This window comes from Oreochromis aureus, linkage group 23 (genome assembly GCF_013358895.1).
Source record: "Oreochromis aureus strain Israel breed Guangdong linkage group 23, ZZ_aureus, whole genome shotgun sequence".
Taxonomy (NCBI): Eukaryota; Metazoa; Chordata; class Actinopteri; order Cichliformes; family Cichlidae; genus Oreochromis; species Oreochromis aureus.
In genome coordinates this window covers 10,857,791-10,883,499 of record NC_052963.1, presented here as the reverse complement: position 1 = coordinate 10,883,499, position 25,709 = coordinate 10,857,791, and the positions used below count along the sequence as shown (strand labels likewise).

General features: G+C 42.0%; 2 protein-coding genes and 1 pseudogene across 4 annotated transcripts in view; 2 read left to right on the top strand and 1 right to left on the bottom strand.

Moving 5' to 3' along the window:
* LOC116328892 (peripheral plasma membrane protein CASK) overlaps nucleotides 1-10,076 on the top strand; it is a 52,374-nt gene extending 42,298 nt beyond the window's left edge. The window contains exons 16-27 of one of the 2 annotated variants that reach the window (XM_031750789.2): nucleotides 175-260; nucleotides 568-636; nucleotides 718-786; nucleotides 897-932; nucleotides 1,318-1,356; nucleotides 1,772-1,968; nucleotides 3,224-3,339; nucleotides 5,655-5,735; nucleotides 6,604-6,684; nucleotides 6,872-7,074; nucleotides 7,309-7,392; nucleotides 8,625-10,076. In XM_031750789.2, coding sequence (XP_031606649.1) covers nucleotides 175-260; nucleotides 568-636; nucleotides 718-786; nucleotides 897-932; nucleotides 1,318-1,356; nucleotides 1,772-1,968; nucleotides 3,224-3,339; nucleotides 5,655-5,735; nucleotides 6,604-6,684; nucleotides 6,872-7,074; nucleotides 7,309-7,392; nucleotides 8,625-8,801 — 1,238 coding nt within the window. In that variant the 3' untranslated portion in view covers nucleotides 8,802-10,076. The remainder of the gene's footprint in view (nucleotides 1-174; nucleotides 261-567; nucleotides 637-717; nucleotides 787-896; nucleotides 933-1,317; nucleotides 1,357-1,771; nucleotides 1,969-3,223; nucleotides 3,340-5,654; nucleotides 5,736-6,603; nucleotides 6,685-6,871; nucleotides 7,075-7,308; nucleotides 7,393-8,624) is intronic. The other variant, XM_031750790.2, reaches the window with a different exon arrangement.
* The window catches only part of LOC116328893 (probable G-protein coupled receptor 34), a 36,669-nt gene extending 14,515 nt beyond the window's left edge, over nucleotides 1-22,154 (bottom strand). The window contains exons 1-2 of one of the 2 annotated variants that reach the window (XM_039606399.1): nucleotides 22,060-22,154; nucleotides 19,330-19,485 (exon numbers count right to left, since the gene is read on the bottom strand). The gene's annotated coding sequence lies outside the window, so the exon portion shown is untranslated. The remainder of the gene's footprint in view (nucleotides 1-19,329; nucleotides 19,486-22,059) is intronic. The other variant, XM_039606398.1, reaches the window with a different exon arrangement.
* LOC116328901 lies at nucleotides 16,787-17,910 on the top strand (annotated as a pseudogene).
* Nucleotides 22,155-25,709: the final 3,555 nt, after the last annotated feature.

Here is a 25,709-nt window from a genome sequence, read left to right as displayed (position 1 = left end):
TTATGTTGTACTCTCACATCGGACTGACTTCTGGTAATGTAACACAAGACAACGCGACTCAACATTGGCTGGGCTCTTGGGGTGTTTCTAGTCTCTGCTATGTGAAATACTGATGTCTCAACACCCAGGAGCCTCGTTTGCAACCTTTATTAATTCATTCTTTCTGCACTTCAGGGACTCTGCATGTAGGAGATGAGATCCGGGAGATTAATGGCATCAGCGTTGCTAATCAGACGGTAGAACAGCTCCAGAAGATGCTGGTAGGTCACACCAGCTCTGAGCAGGCAGTTTTTCAGCTGATATCACTGCATTTCTTTGAATTTGTTCAGCATGTTAAAGATGTAATGTTAGTGATGTATTGTACCAAAAGATGGCATCAAGTAGCATCATTATTTTTAGTGGCTATACCTGAATATTAATAACATTTAAAACTGTTTGTTTTTCTAATGTCCAAAAAACTACTAGGAGACACTAGAAATAGGGAGTGAATAAAAGCAACAGTGGTCCCTCTGTGATTGAACTATTGTAATTGTTAAAGATTTTAAAAAATCCTCTTCGTCTCCACAGAGAGAGATGAGGGGAAGCATCACCTTCAAGATTGTGCCCAGTTACCGATCCCAGTCAATGTCTTGTGAGGTACAAAACTATCAGTGCGCACATTTTGTTTCACATGCATTGTGGGAAATTAAATCCTTAGGTTTCTATTTCCCGTTACAGAAAGAGTCTCCGGATTTATCTCGACAGTCACCTGCAAACGGTCATGCTAGTGTGACCAGCTCCATCCTGGTACGTTCAGCGTAACGGTGACCAAAAGTGAAAGCTCATAGCAACAACTCATCTTGATAATGGATCGTTCTCTTAAAATACTAAAAGTCTCTTTGTGTGTTGCCATCCAGGACCTGCCATCGACTATTCAGCCTAAAGGCCGTCAGGTAAGATTTCCTAATTGTTTACACCACACGTGCACTCCACCGATGCAACGGTGTGCTTACACAGCATGTATGTACCTACATCACTCGTGTTTCCCCTCTTCGCATTCCACCTGTCCTGATTACAAAAAGTCTTGCTCTTCACTGTAGGGCCTCCATCAGAGAGAGAGAGAGCAAGAGAGAGCACATACTATAGAACAAAAGTTGTAATTTATATCCTCTGCATGATAAAGTCCATCATCACACACACACACATGTATATAAAATGCAGCACAAACTTTGTATTTTTGTACGGGTTCCTCATAACCTTTTTCTTGACTCCCCCCCCCCGACATTTTCTACTGCATGATATACTGTATGTGTGTGTGTGATGCTCTCAACCCCATAGATCTGCAGACCTGCTATCAAGGACAAATTGTCCATCAAGGTAAGATGGAGCTTGGTGGACCCTCCGTAGAAGTAGATCCCGACTCCTCCCAGCCTTCCCCCCCCTGCCCCGCAAAGTTTGGTTCCTCATCGTAATGGTGCTTAGATCCCATGTTTGCTGTCAAAGCTTAGGCTTCATAATAGTTCATCAGTAGAGAGAATATGGATGTATGTGCACAAGCCAACGATAAAACGAATCCACCCGCAGGCAGAGATGCAGCAAAGCTTTGTTCGATCACGTTAGTCCCGCTGTTCATCAGTCTGAGTGTCTGTGCTTTTTCCTGCTCTGGCTTTTGTACTGCTGTCTTATTTCTGACTACTTACCAGTGTAGCAGCCAGTCTCTTCATAAGGGCAGCTTGCCTTGTCGTCCTCTCCTCACCTAATGTAGCTTTTTCTCACTGTTCTGCACCTGCAGATTTATGTACGCGCTCAGTTTGAGTACGACCCGGCAAAAGACGACCTCATCCCGTGCAAAGAGGCCGGCATCCGCTTCCGGGTAGGTGACATCATTCAGATCATCTCCAAGGATGACCACAACTGGTGGCAAGGAAAGCTGGAGAACACCAAGAATGGCACAGCAGGACTCATCCCCTCACCTGAACTGCAGGAATGGTGAGTACAGCAAACATTCAACGCCAGTTTGAAGCTAAAGCTGTAGCAAGTCTTAGCTGTTATGGAGTTTTCTGATGAAGTTAATGGAGGGCCGCTAAATAGTACAAATGTCCAGACTATCCTGAGTGATTACAGATGCACCTCTAATAACATGACAGCTGGTGATTGTGTAGAAGAAACATGGTTCTGAAGGATGACCTCACAGATGTACTTACAGTACTGTTCCTGCTGTACTCATGCTGTATAGTACAACTATGGAAAACTAGGCACTCTGTTTTTGTAATGTTATTGTTATTTAAAGACAAACTCTGGAACAGAAATCCTGTTGTCTGGGGACAGAGAGCTTAAATAGTTTACTACTCCCCTGCAGCAGCGCATGAGCCAGTTCTGCACCTGCTGCAGGATGGATTCAGCCTGGCCTCTGCGCTCCTGTGTAGATGCAGGATGCCACAGTGAGCTGGCCATACAGAAGGAAAACGGACAGGAAGAGACGGGCTGGCCGGTTAGCAGAGATTAGCCTTTGAAAATAAGGAGTGTGTTTGTGTGAATCAGTCCCAGACTGCATTGATGAGAACAATAGAATGTAACCTGTAATTGTGTAGTGTTGTCAAATGTCCAGTGTCTTAAAATCTGACAGCCTTTATTTGTTAAATGTGCGCTGTGAGTGGTAGTAAGATTGTACTAACAATAAGAATGATTGGTCCTCCTTCCACTGACCTACATTTTACAATCTGGTCCTGAGTAAATTTCAGTGTCTTGCTTCCTGTTGTGTTCGCTGTGGTTAGTGATGGCATTACATGGCCGAGTTCATCTGAACCACACTTGTCAAGTAGCCAGGGCACAGTAGGCAGTCACCACACAAGTTCACAAATATGCACTGTGTTGATCACAAAGATCTAAATACAAGTTTGTAGTTTAAAATAAAAATGAATATCAGTGACTGAAGCTTTTTATTTTAAAACACACCTTATGTTGGCCAAGAAGTCTTTGTGAAGCCAGGCACCCCTGCAAGGATTCAAGCCTGGAACTAACCAGTATGCTAGAGGGGGATGGAGGTAGCTTCACAACATTAGTCCCTCCACCATGATGCTGGTGCTTGTGTCAGTGTGCATAAATAAATGCAAAGCAGGATAAAAGCTGTTTTAAATGATTCCCCTCTGCATTATTGTAAAAAGCTAAATTCCTTCTACACTCACATGCTGACATTTACCTTTGGTCACATGTGGCCATTCAACAGTGCATGTGTTGCTTTCAGGCGTGTGGCATGTATAGCAATGGAGAAGACCAAACAGGAACAGCAGGCCAGTTGTACCTGGTTTGGCAAGAAGAAGAAACAGTACAAAGACAAATACCTGGCCAAGCACAACGCAGGTAAGCCAACAAGTCACACTCACTCACTGTAAGCATTTAACTTGACAGCTCACTAATGCAAAACTGTAATATGAGGTGGTTGGACATTTGACCCTAATTAGGGGTTGCAGCTGTGATAGTGACAGGCACTAGTCCTGTCAGGCAGCCTGACGGTGAAGCTTTTTCACTAAAACAAGAATATTTTCTGAGATCTTTGATTCATAAGCAAAGGTTTAATAGCTATCAAGTATCGCTGTACTCGAGTACCTGGGCAGGGGTGTTCTTATTCATTCATTTATGTAACTAAGCTACATTGAATAGTCTGAACTGTTTTCCTGTAACTCCTTGATAATGTGCAGTAGATGAATAAATGTGCAGTCACAATCTTAATATCTTGTTTGGGTAATAAAAGGGAAGTACTGTGACGCATGTCCTTTCGACTGAAGTGATGAAGAGTGATGACTGCTAACCTTATAACGGCACTGTTGCCCCTGTTGTAGTGACTGTAGATGATCCTGTACGTGTAACTGTTGCATGTCTGTTGCCTTTTCCCTCTGACCTCTTCTGCTGCCGTCTCAATTTGACCTCATTTTCAGTGACTAACAGCTCTGTTAACAAGTTTTGTTATGGTGGTTTTTGTTTGATTTGTCTTCTTTTATGGTGTCTTTTTATTAACCCTTCCGCTCCCACCCTTTGTCCATATTTCATGCTGTCTCTTACCCAATGACATGGCTGCATGTAAGTAACTCCAGAGAGCTGGCATCCAGCTTCTACGTATTTCTTCCTTCTCTCTGCTTTCATGCCTCGTCCTCTTCCTGATGTCTCCTTGACTTTTGAATGACAGCGGCTTTGTCAGACTTGTTATGAGCTGCTCTGGTTTGTAATTCAGATTGAAGAGATGTTAGTCAGCTTGATTCAGTTTTTCTATTTTACCAAGGTTAGTGCAAATAAGTAGGTTTTAATGCTTTCTCGAGGCATTCGACCTTCATCGGGTGTGCCTGTTTGAATGAGCAGTTGGTGTACATTATGGCGGCATTTGAATAATTCAAGCCCGCCTGACTAAGAATCCCAGGTTTGATTTATGCCACAGGGACAAAACATTGGAATGAATGTTAATCTCATTAGCATCAGCATTGCATGTGTTCCCTTAGACACCTTATTAGGTACACCCGTCTGACACCACAGTGATCTGAAAAGAGCCCTGTGATACATTCTGCTTCATGAAGGCTGGAGTTTTACATAAGGGGCGTTTATCAATATGCGTACTTGTGCGTACTTGCGTTCTCGTGTACTCGTGATACGTCATCAGTCGGAGACCAAGTACTGTTCCAATTCGAAGTACGCATCACGCCGAGAACGCGAAAAAGTCCCGGATGTGTTCTCGATCCGCCCATTTTATCGAGCATGCATCGGTGTAGACTTGGGACAGCTATATATCCCAGAATGCATTTCGTCCAAAACTCAACAGCGGACTCCCGGCACATCGTCCCCCCCCCCTCCCCTCCCCGCCCGCTTGCGGTCTTCTCACTACTCAGGTTAAAGAAACCCCAGCAGCTGTCTATAGTATTGAGTGTCCACTAAAATAAAAATAAAAGCGTTCTAACATCTCACCTGCTTGTTTTTATTAAGGTATGTACACGTATGTACATGTACACTATTTTTATTAATAGAGGTTTCACTACTGAGGTTAAAAATGATATATAAGTCACTTAGATCACTTCTAAATGTTAATGTTTGGTTTATTTCAGTGTTTTATTTGTTCCTGAGTAAACCGGTTTGGCTGTGATTAAAGTTAAGCTTCATAACATGTTACTCACAGTTAAATTAAGAGGGACGGCAGTAAAACTCCGGACCTGTGACATCATCACGTGCGCTGGTACAAATCACGAGTCCGTGCTCGCGTGCCGAATTGAGAAACGGCCGACGAGTCCGTGCTCGCGTTCTCGGCAGGTACGTACTCCCGTGCGTTCTCGGCGGGTACGTACTCACCGAGCACGCGAGTACGTACTCGCGTACTTGGGCATTGATAAACGGCCAAGGTGTTGCTTCATATAAAGTTAGGAGCAACAACATACCCTTGTACAGTGGCAACATGAGGTTTGATGAAGCAGGATTTATTGGAGGGCTGCTGTATTTTGCAGCGGTCTAAGCCATGCCTACCAGAGAGAACAAGGCATTCATTTGTTAAGCACACGTTTCAAAATTCATCTATGGAGTTCGTTTTATACGCTAAAACATGTTTAAGTAGTTCATACTGTCCATTATAATCAATATTTCCATGTAACGCATGCCCTCTTCATACTTTTATAGCTAATCCTGTTTATTCTCTGATGCAGTGTTTGATCAACTAGATCTGGTGACATATGAGGAGGTGGTTAAACTGCCGTCATTTAAGAGAAAAACACTGGTTTTACTTGGTAAGTAAACACAGAAAAGCAGATGATTACAACTACAAACCGTGCAGCCTGCACGACTGGCCCGTTCAGTACCTCCTCTGCTTTTCCAGATACTTTTGTAGTTGCATTTCCAGTGTGGTGCACATCAGGTTGTGTCGTAAGGCTTTCCGTGGGGTTTGTGGTTACAGCGTGCCTATGGTGTAGATTTAACAGAGTATAAATCCACTGTAAGTTGGTGTCCCAGATGGAGGCGGTTAAGTATAGTTAACTTGTTCACAAGTGAGGAAAGAAAGGGGCTAGAGACTGACAGTGGGATTAGTGCAGTGTCTGCAGTTATGCAGATGCTGCTGTTGTGGTGAAGAGAGCTCAGACTGACAGCAAAGCTGTCAAATTACAGCTACATCTCCATCCTCACCTTTGACCAAAGGCTGCAGGTTAGGTCATTTTGGAGGGACTAAGAGTAGAACTGCTGCTGCTCCCTGAGAGGAGCCAGTTTAGGTGTTTGGGGTTCTGATTGGGAGTAGACCGGGGGCAAGAGGCACTGCCCTCAAAACCAGAGAAATGGCAGAAGATAGTGTTTTGGGGCACTGAAGGACATCCATCTTTCACTTAGGAGCTGGACATCAAACCATCTAATGATTAGAAAACCTGCAGCCTTTAGCAAAGTGCCTACCTTACACTTTCCTGAAGTCTGCACGTGTACTTAAATATCATTCAGGTGTGACAAAAAAATGTACTTTGGTTGCTCTGATTTATGTTTTCAACTTGTGTGTGCTTAGTTAACCATCATAGTTAAAAAGGCAAAGCTAATGCTTGAATATCAAAAAGCATAATCTAAGTAACATCTCCAGTGCATTTAAAACGATGTCTTCTTTCTCCTTGGATTCAGGTGCACACGGAGTTGGTCGGAGGCACATCAAGAACACGCTGATCACCAAACATCCCGACCGCTTTGCCTACCCTATTCCTCGTAAGAGCACGATCTAAATACTTCCACATGAGTAACTGCAGAGGTTATCAAGCTCTTGTTACGATTGGACAGCAAACTAATGACTCAAACATTTAAATTTCAAAGTGGATTCTCCTGTTTGACCCGTTACAACACAACAATGTCATCATCGGGAGTGTAACTTCTGTATTCATCTCTTCTGTCTCAGACACAACTCGGCCTCCCAAGAAAGACGAGGAGAACGGAAAGAACTACTACTTTGTTTCTCACGAGCAGATGATGCAGGACATCAGCAACAACGACTACCTGGAGTATGGCAGCCATGAGGATGCCATGTATGGAACCAGGCTGGAGACTATCAGGCAGATCCATGCCCAGGGCATGATCTCCATCCTAGACGTCGAGCCACAGGCAAGTCATCTCGGCCCGGACATTTTCTTGCTACAACCAGAAGTCCCCCAAAATTAGCCATCTCCTCTAGAAGCCAAGTATAAGTTCAAGTGAAAGTACCCTTATGTTGGAACTTGCAGTAATGTACTTATTCGCATATTAGGGCTGGGCAATATAAAAAAAATCTCCACTGATAGAACAGTCTCATGTGCCACTTTGTGCACTACACAGTTTAAGATTTTCTTTCCTCATCAGGCACTAAAGATCCTCAGGACAGCTGAGTTTGCTCCATACGTCGTCTTCATCGCGGCTCCCACCATCACCCCAGGCATGACTGAGGTACGGTCTCCTCTGCTATACTTACTCTTCCTGCCTTGGGCAGTTATGTTTCGCTGCACGTACTAACAGAGTTCATACTTATGGCACAGTTACACTGGCTTTCTAGTCTGAATTATGATGGTGTGTTGTTGAAAGAAAACAGATGAGAGCATCATTACATAGGTAAATCAAGAAGGTGCTGCTTTTAGCGTAATTGCTGTTAGGGGTCAAAGGACCACACACTGAATTCAAACTGGACAGCCCAACGTAAAACAGTGTCTTAATTTCCATTTCTGTCGTCCTGTGCGTTCCTCTCACTGCACGTGCTCAGTTTGCTCTAAGCATGTTTGTGTTTCCTTTGGCATGCATATTTTCATGTGCACTCAAGGTCCCAAAGTGGTGCAGGAAACTGCCTGTAAGTACAAATTAAATGGTGCGAGTTCACTTGTTGTTTGGAGACTGTAGAAAAGCTTCTGTGCCCCTCTGTGTTTGTTTAAATAGCAGCAGTCTAGCTTTGTTCACTCCTCTACCTTTTGATTTCGTCTAATTCCTCTAATCCCTCCAATAATCCCCTTGTTTGGGTGCCTTTTCATTTGTGATGCAACTTCACGCCTTGTTGTTTCATCATGCTTCCACCTCCCTCTTCCATTTTCCCTTCCTCGTATTCAGAACTGTTACTGGGGTAAATATCTGGTTGGAGTATTTCTGAGAAACACACTTTAGATTTAAGGTTTTTTCAATTAAATATATTTATAGCGAACAGGGAAAGGGCCTGAGCCCTAACACTGAGCTGGACTCCATTTCAAATGAGGTTAAATCTTTATTCTTATAGACTTCTCTCATAGATATTAACTCCATCATTTCCTAGTATATAAGACTTATTTAAAAGACAACTACTTTAACCCCTAAAAATACTGCAGTTATTTATTTAAGAGCCATCTATTAATTAGGTGACTGGGTCATATATTTAGACTCAGTTCTTCCTTTTTCCAGTTCAAACTATAACAAAAGCCACATCCTGGGACTTATCTTACCTGCTTTATGTAATATTAACACATCATTAAATAATTGAAGCAGAAAATGTGGGTGCAACATTATCTAAAATCTTGATGGTCAGTTTAAGAACACGTGCAGAGTTCAGCGTTTTTCCGCCACTCCAAAAGTGAACTGGAGCCTCGAAGCACATCACACAGTTGTACTTCAGCCAAAGCCAAGGCACTGATGTTACTCTCTCTCCCCCCTCACTCCACCAGGACGAATCTCTTCAGCGGCTACAGAAGGAGTCGGAGATGCTGCAGCAAACCTACGCTCACTACTTTGACCAGACCATCATCAACAACGAGATCGACGACACCATCCGCCTGCTGGAGGAGGCCGTGGACCTGGTGTCCACCACTCCTCAGTGGGTTCCCGTCTCCTGGGTCTACTGACATACACTCAACGGCAACTCGCTCATCGCCCTCGACGATCCATCTCCGATTCAACGTGGAATCTAAACTCTGAATCACATCTCTCATCAGAATCACATTTCTGTAGATAAACTGTTATTGAAGAAGAGAGAAACGAATAAACTAATGACTGATGTCTCATTACCGAGACTTCTTCATCCTCCTCCTCGCCCCTTTTCTCGACAGCCGAAAGGCATATTGTTGTGTAAATATATACATATATATATATATATAAATGACTAAAAAACTAAGTGAATATGGTTCTGTCCTGATATAGTTGAATGGTGGGGAGTGGTGGGGCAGTGTAGTAGATATTTTGTACTTTCTTTTGTAATTGATGATGGATGGTAATATTGGAAAGGCAATAGCAAGCATGACGATAAAGCAGTCTTATGGGGTTGCCTGTGTGCGTGTTGACCTTTTAAAGCACTCCTTGTGGTACTCTGTTCTCCCCTCTAATCTCCTCGGCTCCTGTGACAAGCAGGCCGAACTCTGAAGCACATTAGAAGCTGCTATAGTGGCGACAACCGACTCCCTCAGCTCCACGTCCAAGTTAGAGTGACGCGAAAAGCACAGGAAACTTGGCATTTTCTTTCTCCCTCAGCTCTTATTTATTTCACCGGCCCTCTGTGCCTTTCAGTTTGTTGAATGAGCACACTTGCACCCCTCTATGTCGTCTCTCCCCGTGTTGCTGTAGCCTGACGTCCTATGCTTCCTTCCCCAGCCTTCGATGGTCTTTGTTTACATCTCAGTTTGCACAAAATGGACAATGAAGAAAACGCGTGCTGCATTCTGTCATCTCGGTTTTCACGACGTCTCGCCTACTCTTCTCTGGCTGTCTTTACTCTGCTCCCTTGTACACAAAATGCGAATCGGTGGACCTGGAAGTTCGTTTTTGAGACATTACCAGCTATGAAAAAAATAAAGAAATAAAAGCACTGACATTCACCACTAAACACGGCTCCTGAAGTGGAAGCAAAAACAACGGTAGAAAAAAAAGAAAAGAAAAACTGCCTTATCAGAGCCTTGGGGAAGAAGTGGCTAACACCTATGCACACCCCTGCTTTCTGCCAGGCAGACCGGCGCCACGACAACCATTTTCTTCTCTCCTAACACTCAGTGAGCCATGCTTGTTGAAATGTTTGTGTGGAAGGACAGGGCTTCACGTAGGTGGGATCGGTCCAATCGTAGAGCCACCATTTTTGGAACTGTTAACTGTTGTCTTCAAAAGTATCTCAAAAAAAAAAAAAAAAAAAAGAATTCTTGTTTTTCTGGAGGGGAGAGAAAATTAAAATTTTGTGTGTAAATGTTTCAATGGTGCGTACGTCATGAGTGAATTACCAAGAGCCAGTGTATATTAACCCTTAAAAGAAGCTCAGTATGTGACATAACCTCCTCATGCTTTACCACAAGTGGCACAACACACTCCTACATGTATGGCACATCAGTTGAAGGCTTGAGGAGTGGAAAACAATAATAATGATAGTAATAATAAAAAAGTCAATATTTCAAACTGTGGTTTGGCTGCCGTTGTGCCACTTTGAGTAAAGTGTCTTCATTTCAAGTCCTGTGTAAATTACCTCTGCAAATGAGAAAAGCAGCTCTTCTGTATGAAATGTTGTTCTTTTTTGTTATTTCATTTTTAAAAAAAAATATATTTCCTTTTACGTGTTTAAAGTAAACCGCAGCGTCTGGCGTCTTATTTCAGATGTGAAAGTGCGCACGGGTGCAGGTTGCTGTGTGGGTGTAGTTACTTTCAGAATTTTTTCTTTAAATAAACATTTTTAACATGAAACTTTTTTTTTTTTTTTTTAAAGGAGAGCAAAACAAATAAGAGGATAAATTTATCCATTCAGGTAGACCAAAGTATTAAAAAATAAAAATAGCCAAATTAATATCCAATTAAAAATATTCAAAATAAAATGTAGTCTCAAATTTGCTTGTCTTTATTTACATTTTTTTACAATATAAATAACTATTAATATGCTTTCTTGTTACATTTTATATTTTAATTTACATTTTTTTTTATTATATTCAAGTCATATTTTATATATTCTTTATCTCATCAATTTTTTTTTAAACATTTATTCACTACTTCTTTATGCAAAAGAGTGGGTTTGCATTTGAAGTGTGCCATAAAATAAAGTTTGTTAATAAGCTTTCGCATTGGAAGTGTTAGACTGAAATTCATGAGCAACAAAATTCAATAACACCGAGCTGCAAACCTGAAATCATCGTGCCTCTCATATATGAAAATCCTAAAGAAATAAAATCTAACTTACACTAATCCTCCTCGCACATATGAAATAGTAAATCATATTAAATATTATAATTTACAGCTCGACTGTCCAACAGTGCATTTCCTGAAGGCTGAGATGAGCCGACGCTCTTTCAATGTCACCCAACCGAAGAAATGCAACAAAGTACAAAAATAAATATGGTGAAGGGGAAAGAAAAAAAAAAAAAAAAAAAGGACAATTTTACAACTTAAAAATAATAAATATGACATAACTTACAGAATCGTCAGTGTACATTCATGTGAGATATTCATATGTTGACACTTATTTATTCCTCGGGGGGAAATTACCGTTACAGCAGCAGCAAAAAGAATCAAAGTGAAAATAGTATCATCACACTTAAAAGAACCACACTCCCATACTGAGGGCCTTAAAACTAAGTAGTGCAAAATTTTTAATTAAATAAAAAAGTTAATAAAAAAGCGAAGAATTCTAGTGAACTGTCGTGAAAATGGGATCAATAAATAACATGCACACTATAAATCTATGAAACTGCAGCAAGTTACATTATAATTTTTTATGCATTCAGTGACATATTAATATATTCAGGCTTTAAAAAGACTAAAATCTACACTTTATAATATTTTCCTTGTGGGCATGACATTGATCAAAGATCTATTAAAAATAAATCTTTCCATGTCTGTATTGATTAACAGCTCAGTTTTCAAGGGGAGAAAAAATGCCTGGTCAATTAAAGTAGACGGCACGGCCTCAGAGGCGACAGGTGACAGGTGTAACAGATACTGAACATGCAAGGTCATTAAAACCTCATTTCATCCGATTCAGCTGCTTCAACACATCAGATAAAATATTCTCTACTCTAGTTTCAAATCATGTCTGCTCTAGAAATGTCATGTTGTGGTTAGCTTAAGCATATTGTGGCTTACAGTGTTACCATTGTGTTTGTTATATGAACAAATGACATGTTCTTTTTAATCATCACACTAACCATCATTAATCTATCAGTGGTACTGAGAAACAACCTCTCAAAGTACTGTGCGCTCAACGTTTTTGAACAGCTGCTCCCTCAGAATATTTCAGTTTCACACACACACACACACGCTGTCGCCTTAAAAGCACAGCGATAAAAAAAAAAAATTCCTGAGTTCACATCGAGTTCAGGATAATGAATATCAAAGCAGCGACGGAGCTTTGGTCATGAAGGACATGCTGAGTGTCTACCTGCAGGCTACAGCCTCAATCCACCGCGAGATGGGAGATTGTGCATAAATATGAACTGTGCAGCAAGGGAGGCTTCAACAGTGTGGTTAAAACAGGACAGGAAGCAAAAGCTCATGTCAAAGCACTGCAACGCCACAAGCTGCAGAAAAATAAACCAATCAAAAGCTCAGTTCCCCCCAAAATTGCAAGTAAGCATTAAAAGAAATTGCAGCTCCATCTCCTCACAGTCCAACTTTGAACCACAGAAATAGTCTGTCTCTAAGCTTTAGGTTCATACAGACAGTTTAAAAAGAAGTTAAAATACTGACCATTTCTTTGCAGATTTCTGAAAAGCCCATAGTTACAAGTCAAAGAGCGACAAGAGTGACACTGTGCCCGTCTGTCTGTCTGCCTTCAGTCTAAGGGTGACCTTTATCAGTACTGTGAGACACTGAGCTGATGATGAATTTCTCCCCCCCTAAGTTAAAGACACACAGATGGAAGAACTTGTGCTAAATGGACTGGGGGAATTTGCCTCCTCTGCTCTTTCTCCTCCACAGAGAACATTTACTGCAATGACATTTTTTGCGTGCTCCCGCTCTGAAGCATACAATCGTCATTGCTTGCTTACAAAATACCAGATTTGAGCTGACAACGCAGGAAATCCTGTGCTGTGATGAGGTTAGCAGCCGCCACCTGGCACTAGTTTAGATTTAAGACATTTTCAGGCACCTTTACAAAGCAGAAGCAAGTATCACAGGCTTTAATCACACCTCCATTTCTCGGCACGATATAGATGAGCAGCAGATAAAACCTATCAAATCATTTTCATTTTGCTCAAAAACATGTCTATTTGTTTTTTTACTGTTGTTGCCATTATTATTACTACAGCTGCTAACATTATTATGAATATCAGGGTGTTTCAACTGCTCTAATAAATAAAGTATTTCAAATTCTTATAATTAGAGGATATCAAAAGACTTTTCAAAATGTCTAATTTTTTAAATCACCTTGTATGGTGATTTGGTTGTATGGTTCACCTTGTATGGCTGATAGCATCAGAGCAACACAATGCAATGATTTGCTTCCAAATAAAATAAACTCCACAGCATTTGTTTACAGCACCTCGAATTCTGGCTAGTAACACAATAACTGAACAGATCGACCAGTTCTGGTGTTTCACAAAGAGGCGCGGCATTAATGCTGCAGAGGGTCTTCTCACACGAAGACAAAAGTGAAACAAAGGGAGAACTGCGTGCTCTCTGACTCAAGGCTTGTCGACATTGAAACTTGTTAAAATGCGATGCTGAAAAGTTGTGAAAGGCCCTGATGATGAATGAAATTCTTCACAAACAACCCTGAGAAACAGAAAAAGGATCATTAGAAACAAGTTTGATGAAAGGCATCGGCGACCTTCAGAATTCTGCATAATATTCATCCCACTTAACATCCCTCAATGACCTTTGTATAATCAACACTGTGTTCTTGGTTTGAATTCAGACGTATGTTTGCTGCTACACTTTGTTACTATAGAAACAGATTCTCGCACAAGGAGAAATGTCTGGCCTTGTCAGGTAATTACACACTGAGGGCAGCTTTCCTTTTATGCCTCCATCAGCCTGCTGCTTCAAACCCTCACAGCTGAGGAAATGGAATCAAACTAATGGCTGCACGCCTCCGCCCAAAAACACCTGATCAGATTAGACTCAGCTTCGGAAAATGGCAGCGTCCTTCGCGCAGTGATGGATGGAGGACTTAGCCGCACGACTTCCATCAAAGAAAAAAACAAAAACAAAAAATAAACTCCAAAAACCTCACAACATCACATTTCTTCTGTTTTGGCTTAAGTTGAGTTCAGAATTTCTTTTATTACCTGCAGGGCCGCAGACTGTCAGACTCAAGGAACTAGCTGTTTGCCTTTATGCGTTTCGGTCTCGCTATGAATAAAACTTCACGCGTCCTTCAAGAAGCAAACCAGGCAACCTGACAGCTACTGTGAGAGGCCTCAGGACACTTACTCTGAAGCCTTTTCTGCATTAATTTTCTATTAATATAAAAACTTCATGTACAGAATCGCCGGCTCATCTCATAAAAACTGCTTGGAAGGTTTGCCGATTTTGCTTCAAAGTAAAAGCAAAAAACAAAACAACTCTTTTAAAAAAAGTTGAAGTAAACTTCTACCACGGCCTTCACTTATGCCGTGTCCGTCACTTCTGCGTCTGCTCTGCTCCGCAGATTGTAAACAAGCTGAATTAAGCCAGCCAGCACTCTGTCACCTTCTGCGATGAAACTTTCCCGAACATTCCACCACAAAGTCCTAAATGTCAGGACCTTTCAGATGAGAGATCATCACTGATTTTAGAGCTCAAGTCAAACTGAAAGTCAAACACAAAGAGCCTGACGCAAATTCTGACTCATTTCAGTCACTCACTTGCTCAGATGTGCCAAATTCCCTGTCTTTATCAGAAGTGTGTAGTATTTCTGAATTTGTAGCAAGATCTAACAGCTAACCACAAAGCAGACCCGGCGCAGACATCGAGTACACCCTGTGGTACGAGGTGGTTATTTCCATGTTTTGGTTTTACTGTATTCTGTCCTCTAAGGCCATCTGCAGGTCTTTGCATAGACAAACAGAGGTTAATATGCAGCATGGTACACTCATTCAAAAACAAATTAAGCCTCAGAGAGTGAGCAGGATAAGTTAACCTTAAAACACTGAATGCACAACAAACTGCGTTGTGTTTGGACCGTTACAAATAAGCACATGTGAGCTTCAAATCAATTGCTGCCAGAGGCCCCTGCTTAGTGTTTTATGTGAACCCATTTCACTCCTACAAATGGGCTTCAACTCCGTCTTCCATCAAGCCAGCTACATGCAGCCACAGTGAGGCTGAAACTTGGACCATTTTTGCTTTCAAAATAAAAGATTCATTTTTATTGCTTGCCTTACACTAAAGTTACAAAAATGCCACGTGGGTGTCCCAGTTTACCGAGTTGCTTTTTTACATTTGTTGAACATTTTAAAAGTTGCATGCATCTTCTACACACAGCAAAAAGGAAAACTGCAGTTAGTTTTAACTCACGTTTCCAAAGTCAGTTCTCGTGTCAGTGACAGTAAAAGTTTAGAAGTGATGTAGTCTTTCATGTTTTCACTGACAGACGATGCTTTTTGTACCTGAGCCTTTTTTTTTTTTTCCTGGGGATGCCTGCTGTTTGTCAAAGCAATGATTTTCTTCAGTCTGATTTCATGAGAAAAGAAATCATATTTACACATATTTATCCTGCAGTGACCACACAACAGTACACAAGAATGCACAGTGCATGACAGAACAAACCATCCATACCATAAAACATTCACTGTGTAACAGATTACCACAGTAACAATGTAATGCTGGGAATTACTCGACTTCCTGCCTGTGGAAGATATCACTCATCTCCTTTCTAATTTTCCTCCTCCAAGGGCAGACTATCACCTTCAGACCATGTTCATCTGTACATACTCTTTTCCCCAGGGTTTAACCTAAACCTAACTCAACCTAAACCCAAGATAAATACACTGGTTGTATTAAATAAACTCCACTGCATATCAGTGCCATTTATGACATGTGGAAATGACAAATCTTCACAGTTAATTTACAACATGCAGTTTAGTCTAACACAAAACTATTCTAGCCCGTGTTACAGCGTAGAATTCCTGAACTGAGTCTATTTTGATTAACAATAATAGAAAATTGTGCTCAAATCGTGATCTTATCATTGTTCATAAGGGAATCATTTCACATTATTATGAAAACCTCAGCTGTCATTTGGAAACTGAGCTAAAGCATCCAAGAAAATGCTGTAAAGTAAAACTTGCATGTATTTTATCCCTGATTTCTTTATGAATACACCATCGTTCTACATGGTGTCTTTATTCCCTCCAAGATCTGAGAACATTTTTGAAGTGGTTAGAGCCCAAACAATATCAGCCATCTGCTGATATACTTGTTGATAAATGAAAACTTAGAGCGGTGACTGGAGAAACAGTCTTCAACCATGTCATGAGCGTTGATTTTACATCGTTTTCCCACCAGAGGGCACTGTGCAACATCTCTGTAGGCAACAGGTCTTTGCTCCAATCAGCTGGCTGTTGTTTCCAGCATCAGGAAGATTATAAACCACTTGTCCTGACAATAGAACATCATCATTTTTAAATTGCACTCATCATTTTAGCAATGACTCATAAATGATGCCTGAAAACCCCCATCATTCTGTCCAATTTATTAGCAGATTATAATGTGCAGATTATTACAGATGCACTCAGGACTGAAGCCTATAAAAACAAAAAGCATAAGGAGAAACCATTTTTCCCATGCAATGTTTCTATTCTTTCTTTAAAGTAAGCGTTACTGTTGATGTAGCTACTCATTTGTCTGTTATCACTTTGCCGTCCTTTTAATGTGAAAAATTGCTAACCGGAAGTATGTTTTTGGTATACTTTTTTTTTGGAGGGGGGGGGGGGGGGGGTACTTGTGCTCCAAGTCCGGTCTATAAAAAAGATGATACTCGCCACGAAGAGCTCATAATCAGCGTGGCCGCTGTCAGGGGCGCCATGTCGTGTTGTGAGTGTAAAGTCACGCAGGACACGGGGCAGGGCAGCATCCTCTACAGCATCCTCAACAGAGGCGCTCTGTGTCCGCAGGCGCGCGCGGACACGACCGCTGCGCACCGGTGTTGCTCCTGCGCGTCCATGAGGAAGCTGGTGGCCATTCGCGCTCCACAGTCCGTGATCAGAGCAGCCTGCGAGGTGCTGCTCAAAACTTTCAGGTTCGTGAAAAACGTGCCGTGTTTTCGGGGTTTGCCAGCCGATGACCAACTCCGACTCGTGCGCAACAGCTGGGCGCCCCTGCTGCTCTTGGGCTTGGTGCAGGACTCCGTGGACTTCGACACCGTGGAGACGCAGAAGCCCAGTCTGTTACACGAGATTCTGACGCACGACGCGAATCGACGAGAGCGCACTGCCGGCGCCGCTCAGCACCCTGGGGTGCCTCTCTGTGATGTGCAGAGTATCCAGATGTTTCTGGTGAAGTGCAGAGGACTCACTATCACCGTCAAAGAACGCGTTTCTTACCCGGGGTGAACAGTATCGTTCACCCCGGGTAAGATTACACCCGCACTCAGGCAGGACACGAGTGACCCACACAGCTTTGTGTCATAACCCTGCTCTGATAATTATGCAGGGTTAAATGTACAGACTAGACCTCAATCTTCCTCTTACTACGACACACACACACACACACCCCTCTAACAGAATTACACACCAACGCATTTATACAGCTGTGGATTCAGGGTGGGTGAACACTGATTATTTAAACAGCCCAACATGTCTCCCTGTCTGTGTCCGCCTTGTTAAAGTGCCTGAGCTGGAGTGTCAGGAGTACATCCACGCGCTTCAGAGGGAGGCTGAGCGCGCGCTCTATGAGCACGTGGGGACGGTGTACCGGGGGAACGCGAGCCGGTCCGGCAAGCTTCGCGTGGTCCTGAGCACCCTGCGCGCCGTGGACACGGAGGCGGTAGCGGGACTGTTCTTGAGACCGGTGACTGGGACTAGCAGCATCGACGAACACGTGCTTGCCATGTTCTGTGAGAGGTAAACAGTGGGACTGAATAACAGACTCATTTCATGCAACCATGTTTTAGACTGCTACACTCTCACCATCAGAACGTCTAATGAACTGCTCTGCTGCACATCATGATTTGTATGTTTCTGTGTGGACACTGAGGACAACCGCACATACAGTGACCTTAATAAATGACAGCGATTACCTTCTAGGATCTCCCCGTTGTTTTTGCTTGCTACATTAGGAGGCAGCATTATTCAGACAGGAGCAAACGAATCCCCCAACGGTTCTAAAGAGACAGCAGACACCCTCAGTAAGAACATACTGCAGTCAAGCTTTTCCCTCTACCTTCAGCTTGACATACACATCAAAAACATCAAGGTCAGACCCTAAAAATCATCCGCGGCTTGGAATCAGTGATATTAAAGCATTCATGAAAATCAGATCCAACGAGAGAGAGAAACCAATGACAGCAGACAAAGACTGCAAACCTCTGCCACCGCTGACAGTTCACTCCACCTCAAGGTGGTTTTCCGAATTGCTTCCTGTACCTTGAGAACACCAACATGATGGCTCCCAAATGTTCCGATTCTAATTTCACTTCGGCAAAATCTTCATGCAGATCTGTCAGTACCTTTTTAGAGCAACTGAAAGAAGCAGCCTAATCACATAACTTTCTTGGTATAAGTAGAACATATAGCTGCTTCACTCACTGCTTCAGACACAAAGTTAAAGCAACAGGATAGGACCGATGTTCCTATCCTCCAAGTTTGGCATGTAGCCCACTGAATTGTGTTAAGTTATTTTCTTGGAATGAGAAAATATACTAAATATGCTACTATACTGAATGAAAAAAAAATCATTTCTAAAAAAAATACACGACCATCACGCCATTTTTTTTAATGCCCTGTAGCACATTTAAACAACAGAAGTGACCCAAAGTGCTTTTATATTCCAGGTCTCCAAAACACATCCAGTTTCAAAATAATAGCTGAAAGGTGCATTTTATTGTACTGGCTAAATATTGTGGAAAGTAAAAATTACAGTGATTTAGTAGTTATTAAAAAGTGTTTGGAATTTGCAATTGATGACGATTCATGTCGTAAATCGTGATCATCCCTACAAGCTGCATTTATAAGTTAGTAGTATTCGTATCGGCATCAGTAATACTGGCCCTGTATTTACTTGGTATCAGATCTATAGCATCATTTACAGTATTGAACAGCACTAATAATCACCCATGACTTTCTGACATAAATATTTCAGTATTTAAAGATTGTCTACGTAAACCAAAGTGTATCTATGGTTAGAATTACAGAGTAGCTTGATGCAATGTTTTTCCCAAACTCATGAACTCCTATTATCATATCCGAATTCACACATACGCGGTCCATCATCAACAAAAGTTACGGGTGTCAATTAAAACGGCTGTCAGCTTAGACAGTAACACACCGGTGGTTTGGGCTCCATCTCTCTCCTCCGACAGCTTTTGTAAACACGTCTCCGCTCAGCGAGAAGCCGTTTGATGCCTCGTTTTTATTAATAGGAACCGGCGCCGAGCGGCTTCTCGTCTCCCTCCTGCTCCCAGGTGTCACGGGATGCTGCTACCTGAGAAAAAAACCAGCTGGAATTAAAGCGCACATAATGATGCTGCAGATTCTCCCTCCTGAGGCACTGCACACTCTGTGTTCATAATGTGAATTAACATTTCCTGTTGAATCATCTCCCCCGGTGCGCACTTAATTCCCATTTTTGCCTCAGCTGGAAGATGAGTTCTGTGTTATTTCAAATCCCAGGACCGGGTGTGATTATGACATGATGGCCTGTATTGAACCAGCCGGCTACCGTGTCACATTGTAAAACTGGCGGGGGGAGGTTATCGATCCAACTTGATGTGATAGCTTAAGCTGGCTTTGATGCATAGAAGTTTCCTAATGGGCTATTTTTGGGGCTGTAGCTAGCAGTTATTTTCGTTGTGGACTTATCTCACAGTCACAGCCACTCGTCACCATATCCAGGGATCAAAGAAAAAAAAACAACTTTGTGAATATTGGACCTGTTTAGATGTTTAAGACGATAACTTGACTGATAGCAGATGCCGATACTTGTACATTTTTCTAAAGCTTATTTTTGTTGGCATTTATTCCTATTTTTGTGCCCTATAAACCAAAACTCTTCATCACAACACTGTTAAATCTCAAAGGGCAGATAAATATTGGCCACGGTATCGGTAATCTGCTGATCAGTAAGCCTGATATTGGCTGATATATCATTCAAAAGTAGCTGAAAATTCTGTTTTGAGATAAACTTCAGAAACGGGCTTTTAAAACCTTATTTTTTTGGTCAGAGAGCAAAATGTAAAAATATTGCCCTGACCTTGTCCAGGTATTGGCAACTCCAAAAAAAAGTAAGAGGTTAAATGAATACAGTTTGAGTTACACAAGATGCAGACAGTCCTTAGAAAAACAGATCTGTATATCTGCACTTTATGAAACTGAAGAGCCTCTTGAACTACTCCCCCTTATTTTGACCACGGTGATCGTTTGACATTTCAGGGAGTTCGTGACTAGAAGCTTTTCAATCTTCAAGGCTGCCGGCTCTGCATTATTAAGAGTCAGGTATCAAAGTCTACAAGCTACCAACTTCACATTTCAGCTACCCACGACAATGAGCGTATGCTGAGCACACGCTTCTGAGCGTGTTCTCCTGGGTCTTTTCTTTCCTTCAGATACATCCTTTCAAGGCAGCAATAGACATTTTAAGCCTGGCCCTGAGTATTAGGACCACAATCTTCCAAGCATTTGCATCAACAGCCTTTTCTCCTCTCAGCTACCGAGTCTAACACCGGCTAAGCTCGTCTGAGATCACCGTGCTCTCCTTTCGGTGCACGATCTCGCACCAGAAACAACACAGCCTGTGGGCTTCAGCGTTAAGCCTCGGAAAAACAAACCACAGTCACAGATAATAAGTCGATGCATGTGGACTCCACACAGATTAAACTTTCATGACACACGTAACTTACAAATCAATGATCTGATCGAGGGAAACTCATTAGAAATTAGTGTGATATTAATCTAATCTACAAATACATCTCGTGCAACTTATTAAATACAGATGCTAATCTTATTGTGGTTTTAGGAGCTTGCTGAACATTTTTTATTTTTGGAGGAAAAGACAGGTTTATGTAAATAGTTAGCTGTAGAAGTCCTAGTGGTTCTGATAATATAGAATCACATTTTTTAAAGTCCTAAGAAGACAATATAAAGAACACATGAATACACCCAGCCAGGGAGTACCGCGCCTCTCATCCTACAGTACGACAGCCGGGGCAAGGAATAAAATATGTGGATGGACACTGAATGTGTCCAAGCTGCTGATTATCTAGATTCAAAGAGAGGTCCTTCTTCTTATGCACACCAACTTTTTCAGTGATGAACTACAGTGCGCCCTCTCTGTGCTCCCTAAAAATGAGTACATCAGAGCCACAGCTAAGGTTGAGCTAGCACGTCAGAGAGGCGAAGCTGTGATGTGTCGCAGAGGGACAAAAGGATGCTGAATGTGGTGAAGGAGGACAGGCAGAGGGTTGCAGATGATTCACTGTGGCGACAGCTGAAAGAAGTAGACCTTTAGCAGATCCTTGGAGTTTAGCATACTTCAGCACAATGTGCATCATGTTTCTATTCAGTTTGTCACATATGTAACCTTCTGCATTTTTAAGCTTTTTTTCCCCTTTTTCTAAAATTATTATGCTGTCACAGTTTGTTCTCAGTGGTTTCTTGCAGAGAACTTTCCGGCCCGGGGGTATACATTTCAGAGCTTTCCGTAATTTAAATGTCAGAGTGAAAAAACAAACAGCTGTTTTTAAAAAATAAATAAATAAAAATATGTGTAAGTTAAACTGGCAAAATGGCAACCTGCTGATAATAATATACATAACTAAGCTGTGTTAATTCAGTTTATTTGTTTGCCAAAATATGGTTTTGAGTCTTCTGAATAACAGTCCTACATAAATGCAGAGCACACTCTCTGCTCTGTTTCCAAACTTCCGGCGATTTAAAAGTTAGCATCGTGGCTAGCTGCAGTATTTAGCGCACTAGCTCTGTAAAACAAGTTAAAATATACGACAGCAGCTAGACTAACTTCAAAAGAAAACCAAACAGAGATATTTAGAAGCTCAAATACCTGCTTCTATCCGCCATTTGTCAGCAGGAGCATCAACTCATAGAAGACAGCAACATCGACACACCTGACGCTCTTCCCCTGATTACGTAGGCTCGTCTTTAACACACTTACCTGAGCTTAATGCGCATAATTAGCATAATGCTCGTTAGCTTCTTCCTACCGTGATTTAAATAATAATAATAATTTTAAAAAAAATTATACGTTGTTTTTTGTAGTTATTTATGTATTTGGTCTGGTATTTTTTTCTAAAATATTTGGTTCATTTTCCGGTGCTTCCCTGTTTAGATTACATTTTCTTAAATAACTCCCCAAACGTAATTTAAAAAAACAAAAAATTAAATATATGTATGGTGTACTTCCAACATAATAAATTTAAGTTTTAAAAGTAACAAACCAACCTTTTCCCCCTCAAATGTTAGGTTCACTTAAATTCTTTAGATATCCCAAATAAATAAATAAATATAGAACAAAAAAGTGAGTCTACAGCAGCCCTCATTGGCAGCACTATAAGCTGAATTCCCACTTCTAAACTTCTAAAACGTGCTGTCACATTATCTGATTTTAGCTTTGCTCACAAAGTATCATCTGTCTTAATTCAGGCTTTAATTCAGGTAATTTGATGCAGCACAAATAAAGCTGACGTAGCCCATCCTTCGTGATGAATTGACCCGGTGCCGGGTCTGTTATGCGGATCATCCCCATAATAAAAATCATTTCTCGTTTGGGACAAATTAAAAGGGCGTTTTTTCCCTCGCGTGTAACCGCAGTAGTTTATCTAACAGCAGCGCACTGCCTCACAGGGAAATGTGCAGCCCTCCATTCATCACAATTATAGCTTTCAAACGGCGAAAAGATTTCAGCTGGAGCAATTTACTGAAGATGTGTGCGATTTTTATCATGACTCAATGATCTAACCCATCACTCCACTTTTCCCTCATAATGGCTCAAATTGGTTCCTTTGCTCCCGGCATGCCTTGCGAGGATGGGTCTGCGCTGAGGTTGCAGGGCGACAAACGACCAGCAGATGGCAGCGTTTCACTTTGAATGTCTTATGGTGGCCACTTTGCTGTCTGCAGCTGCTAATTGTGGAAGACGGATAGAAATTGGCTCAAAATCAGTGTTGCAACATTTGTATTTATATATATGTATATATATTTATGATTCTTATAAGCGGGCATGGTTTCACATACTATTTCTGCTGCCTTCCTTTAACACATGAAAACAACAGCTTCCTTTGATAAGCCAGCCGCATCCAGAGCTGATCGATACCCAGCACTCACCTCGCAGCGCGGACATCCACACTGCTGCAAAAGTAATAAATAATTAAAGAAAGAGCCACTGTTGCAGGAAGCAGCAGTGAGCTGAAGCAATCGGTGATCCATGACTGGCATCCTACACACACACACACACACACACACACACAGTCACTCACATGTGCCATCCTGAACATGGTGAGTTCAGTATGACTCCAAAACTGGGTTAACAGCTGCCTGTATGTACTCTCCCAATGCTTTCAGCTCCGTCTCTCTCTCAAACAGGCACACACACACCGCCTCCACCGCCACCTTTCCGCACAGACAATTGGCCCGGTTCTTCGAGTGGAAGGTATGTCACACAGGGCACAGAGCGCCGAGCTCGGAGTAACAAGGCCCTGTGGGACACGAGGGGGGGTTGGTATACCTGCCAGAGTGAGTAATACTCTTCACCAGAGTGTGTGTGTGTGTGGAGAGGAGGAAACAAAACATCTGTGCATGAACAGTATGCACATGATCTGCTCTCTATCCCCACCACATTTTGTTCAGGGATCCTGTTATTGCTGTGACACTGTAATGAAGTGAAAATGATTTCATTTGTGCTTGTGTTTGGGGGGGTGACGCCCCCCCCTTTTTTTTCCACAGACACACACCATATGGCAACATGTCAGCTCGGATGAAAACATCTGGCGCCTTTCGGTGTTCACATATGCACAGATGATTAGAGTGTGGTTCAATGCTATAGACGTGAAGGCCACGGGGAACGTATTATTTCTCTAGTTCGGCACCAGCCCCGTGTGTGTGTCTGTGTGAGTGTGTGTCTGTGTGTGTGAGCGCATGACGCAGGATGCAGCTGGCTCCACACGGGGAGAAAAAAAAGGCACTGACTCATCCAGTCCAGCTACTCTCACCTTCTTCTTCTTCATCTTCTCCAGCTTTTCTTTTACATTCTGGGAAAAAAGAAGTTCACACAGCCGGTCTGTCAGAGAAAAAGATTAGATTCAACCATCAATCCTAAAAGTGGTTGTGTTTAAGGCTGGAGATTGATGTGTTTCGATGATTTAGGCGCACACTGATGTCATTTCAGTTTTTTTAAATGTTAAGTGATGTTGTACTTTAGGTTAAAGTCAGACAAAGATTTCCGCCTCCACACAGAACTTTGGTGGGATTCACGATTGGCACATGCAGCAGAGCTAAGACGCCTGCGTTTTAGAGACATGGGAGATGGTGAGCGGTGTCAGGAAACAGCACAAAGTGAAGCAGCACCATCTGAAAACATCTGTGGTCCAATTTGGGGCATCTGCTTTAAAAACTGAAGTTGATTGGACAGTGACCGTCATTCTCTCTCTCACATGTTGAACATAACAGTAGACAGTCTGGTTCCAGTGTTGTGCAAAAGATTTGAACAACCACTTATTTCTTTATATTTTGCTTCCAAGGAGCCAGGCGTTCTTTGTACATTGGCTGCTTTTTCACTTGTTTCACTGTATCTGTCCATTTTGGAGGGAGTTTTTTTAGTTTTGGTTCTTTGTTAAGTCACTCAACACTGACTGATCAATCATTCAAACACAACAACAACACCTAAGTCGAGGGATGGACCAGTGTTGTCTACACATAACAGATAATTTAGCAAAGAACCGATTTTAAACACTTTGCTTCTAGCAGCTTGTCAAAAACACATTATTTGTTCTAATTTCTTTAGCTGAATTTTTGAAAAATATCAAGGATAAAACAGTCTGACAAACATAAAATGGTATTTTTGCACTGTCAAGATGAATCCCAAAGAGCTATTAACTGAAAACCTGTCACATCTCAGCAGGGTGTGCAGCGTGTCCTTAAAAAATTTGAGGGAGCTTGACAAAAAAAGAAGTGGCAGATGGACAGTATCTGAAAGTCAAGTCCTTAAGAAATAAAGCACAGGACCTGAGAGATTAATTCTGATTCATCTGCTGTTCACTGAAGTCTCATCAGAAATATTCTCAGTGCAAGGGTGTCACTAATCCATTCTTAATGAAGGCAAACAGGCAGAAAAGGCTGAGGTATCCCAGATTATTCAAGAAATTGAGTGAATTTATCAGGTCTGGTGGAGTGATGAACCCTAATGTGGTTCAGGTCAGGAGAGAGTGATTGTCTGCAGCCCTCTGCAACACACGGTGGAGGCTTTGTCATGGTTTGTGGCTGCATTTCAGCCAGTGGTGTTGGAGATCCACAATGCAATTCCATCTGGAGAGCACCTCAACAGCTTCATTTTTCAGCATGATTGCAAACGGTACCTGGATAGAAAAGCACCTAGTGTTACATTATCAGTCATGGATCGGCCTCCGCAGAGCTCAGACTTCAACATTACTGAAGCAGTGTGGGATCATGTTGACAGAGAACAGAAGAAAAGGCAGAAAC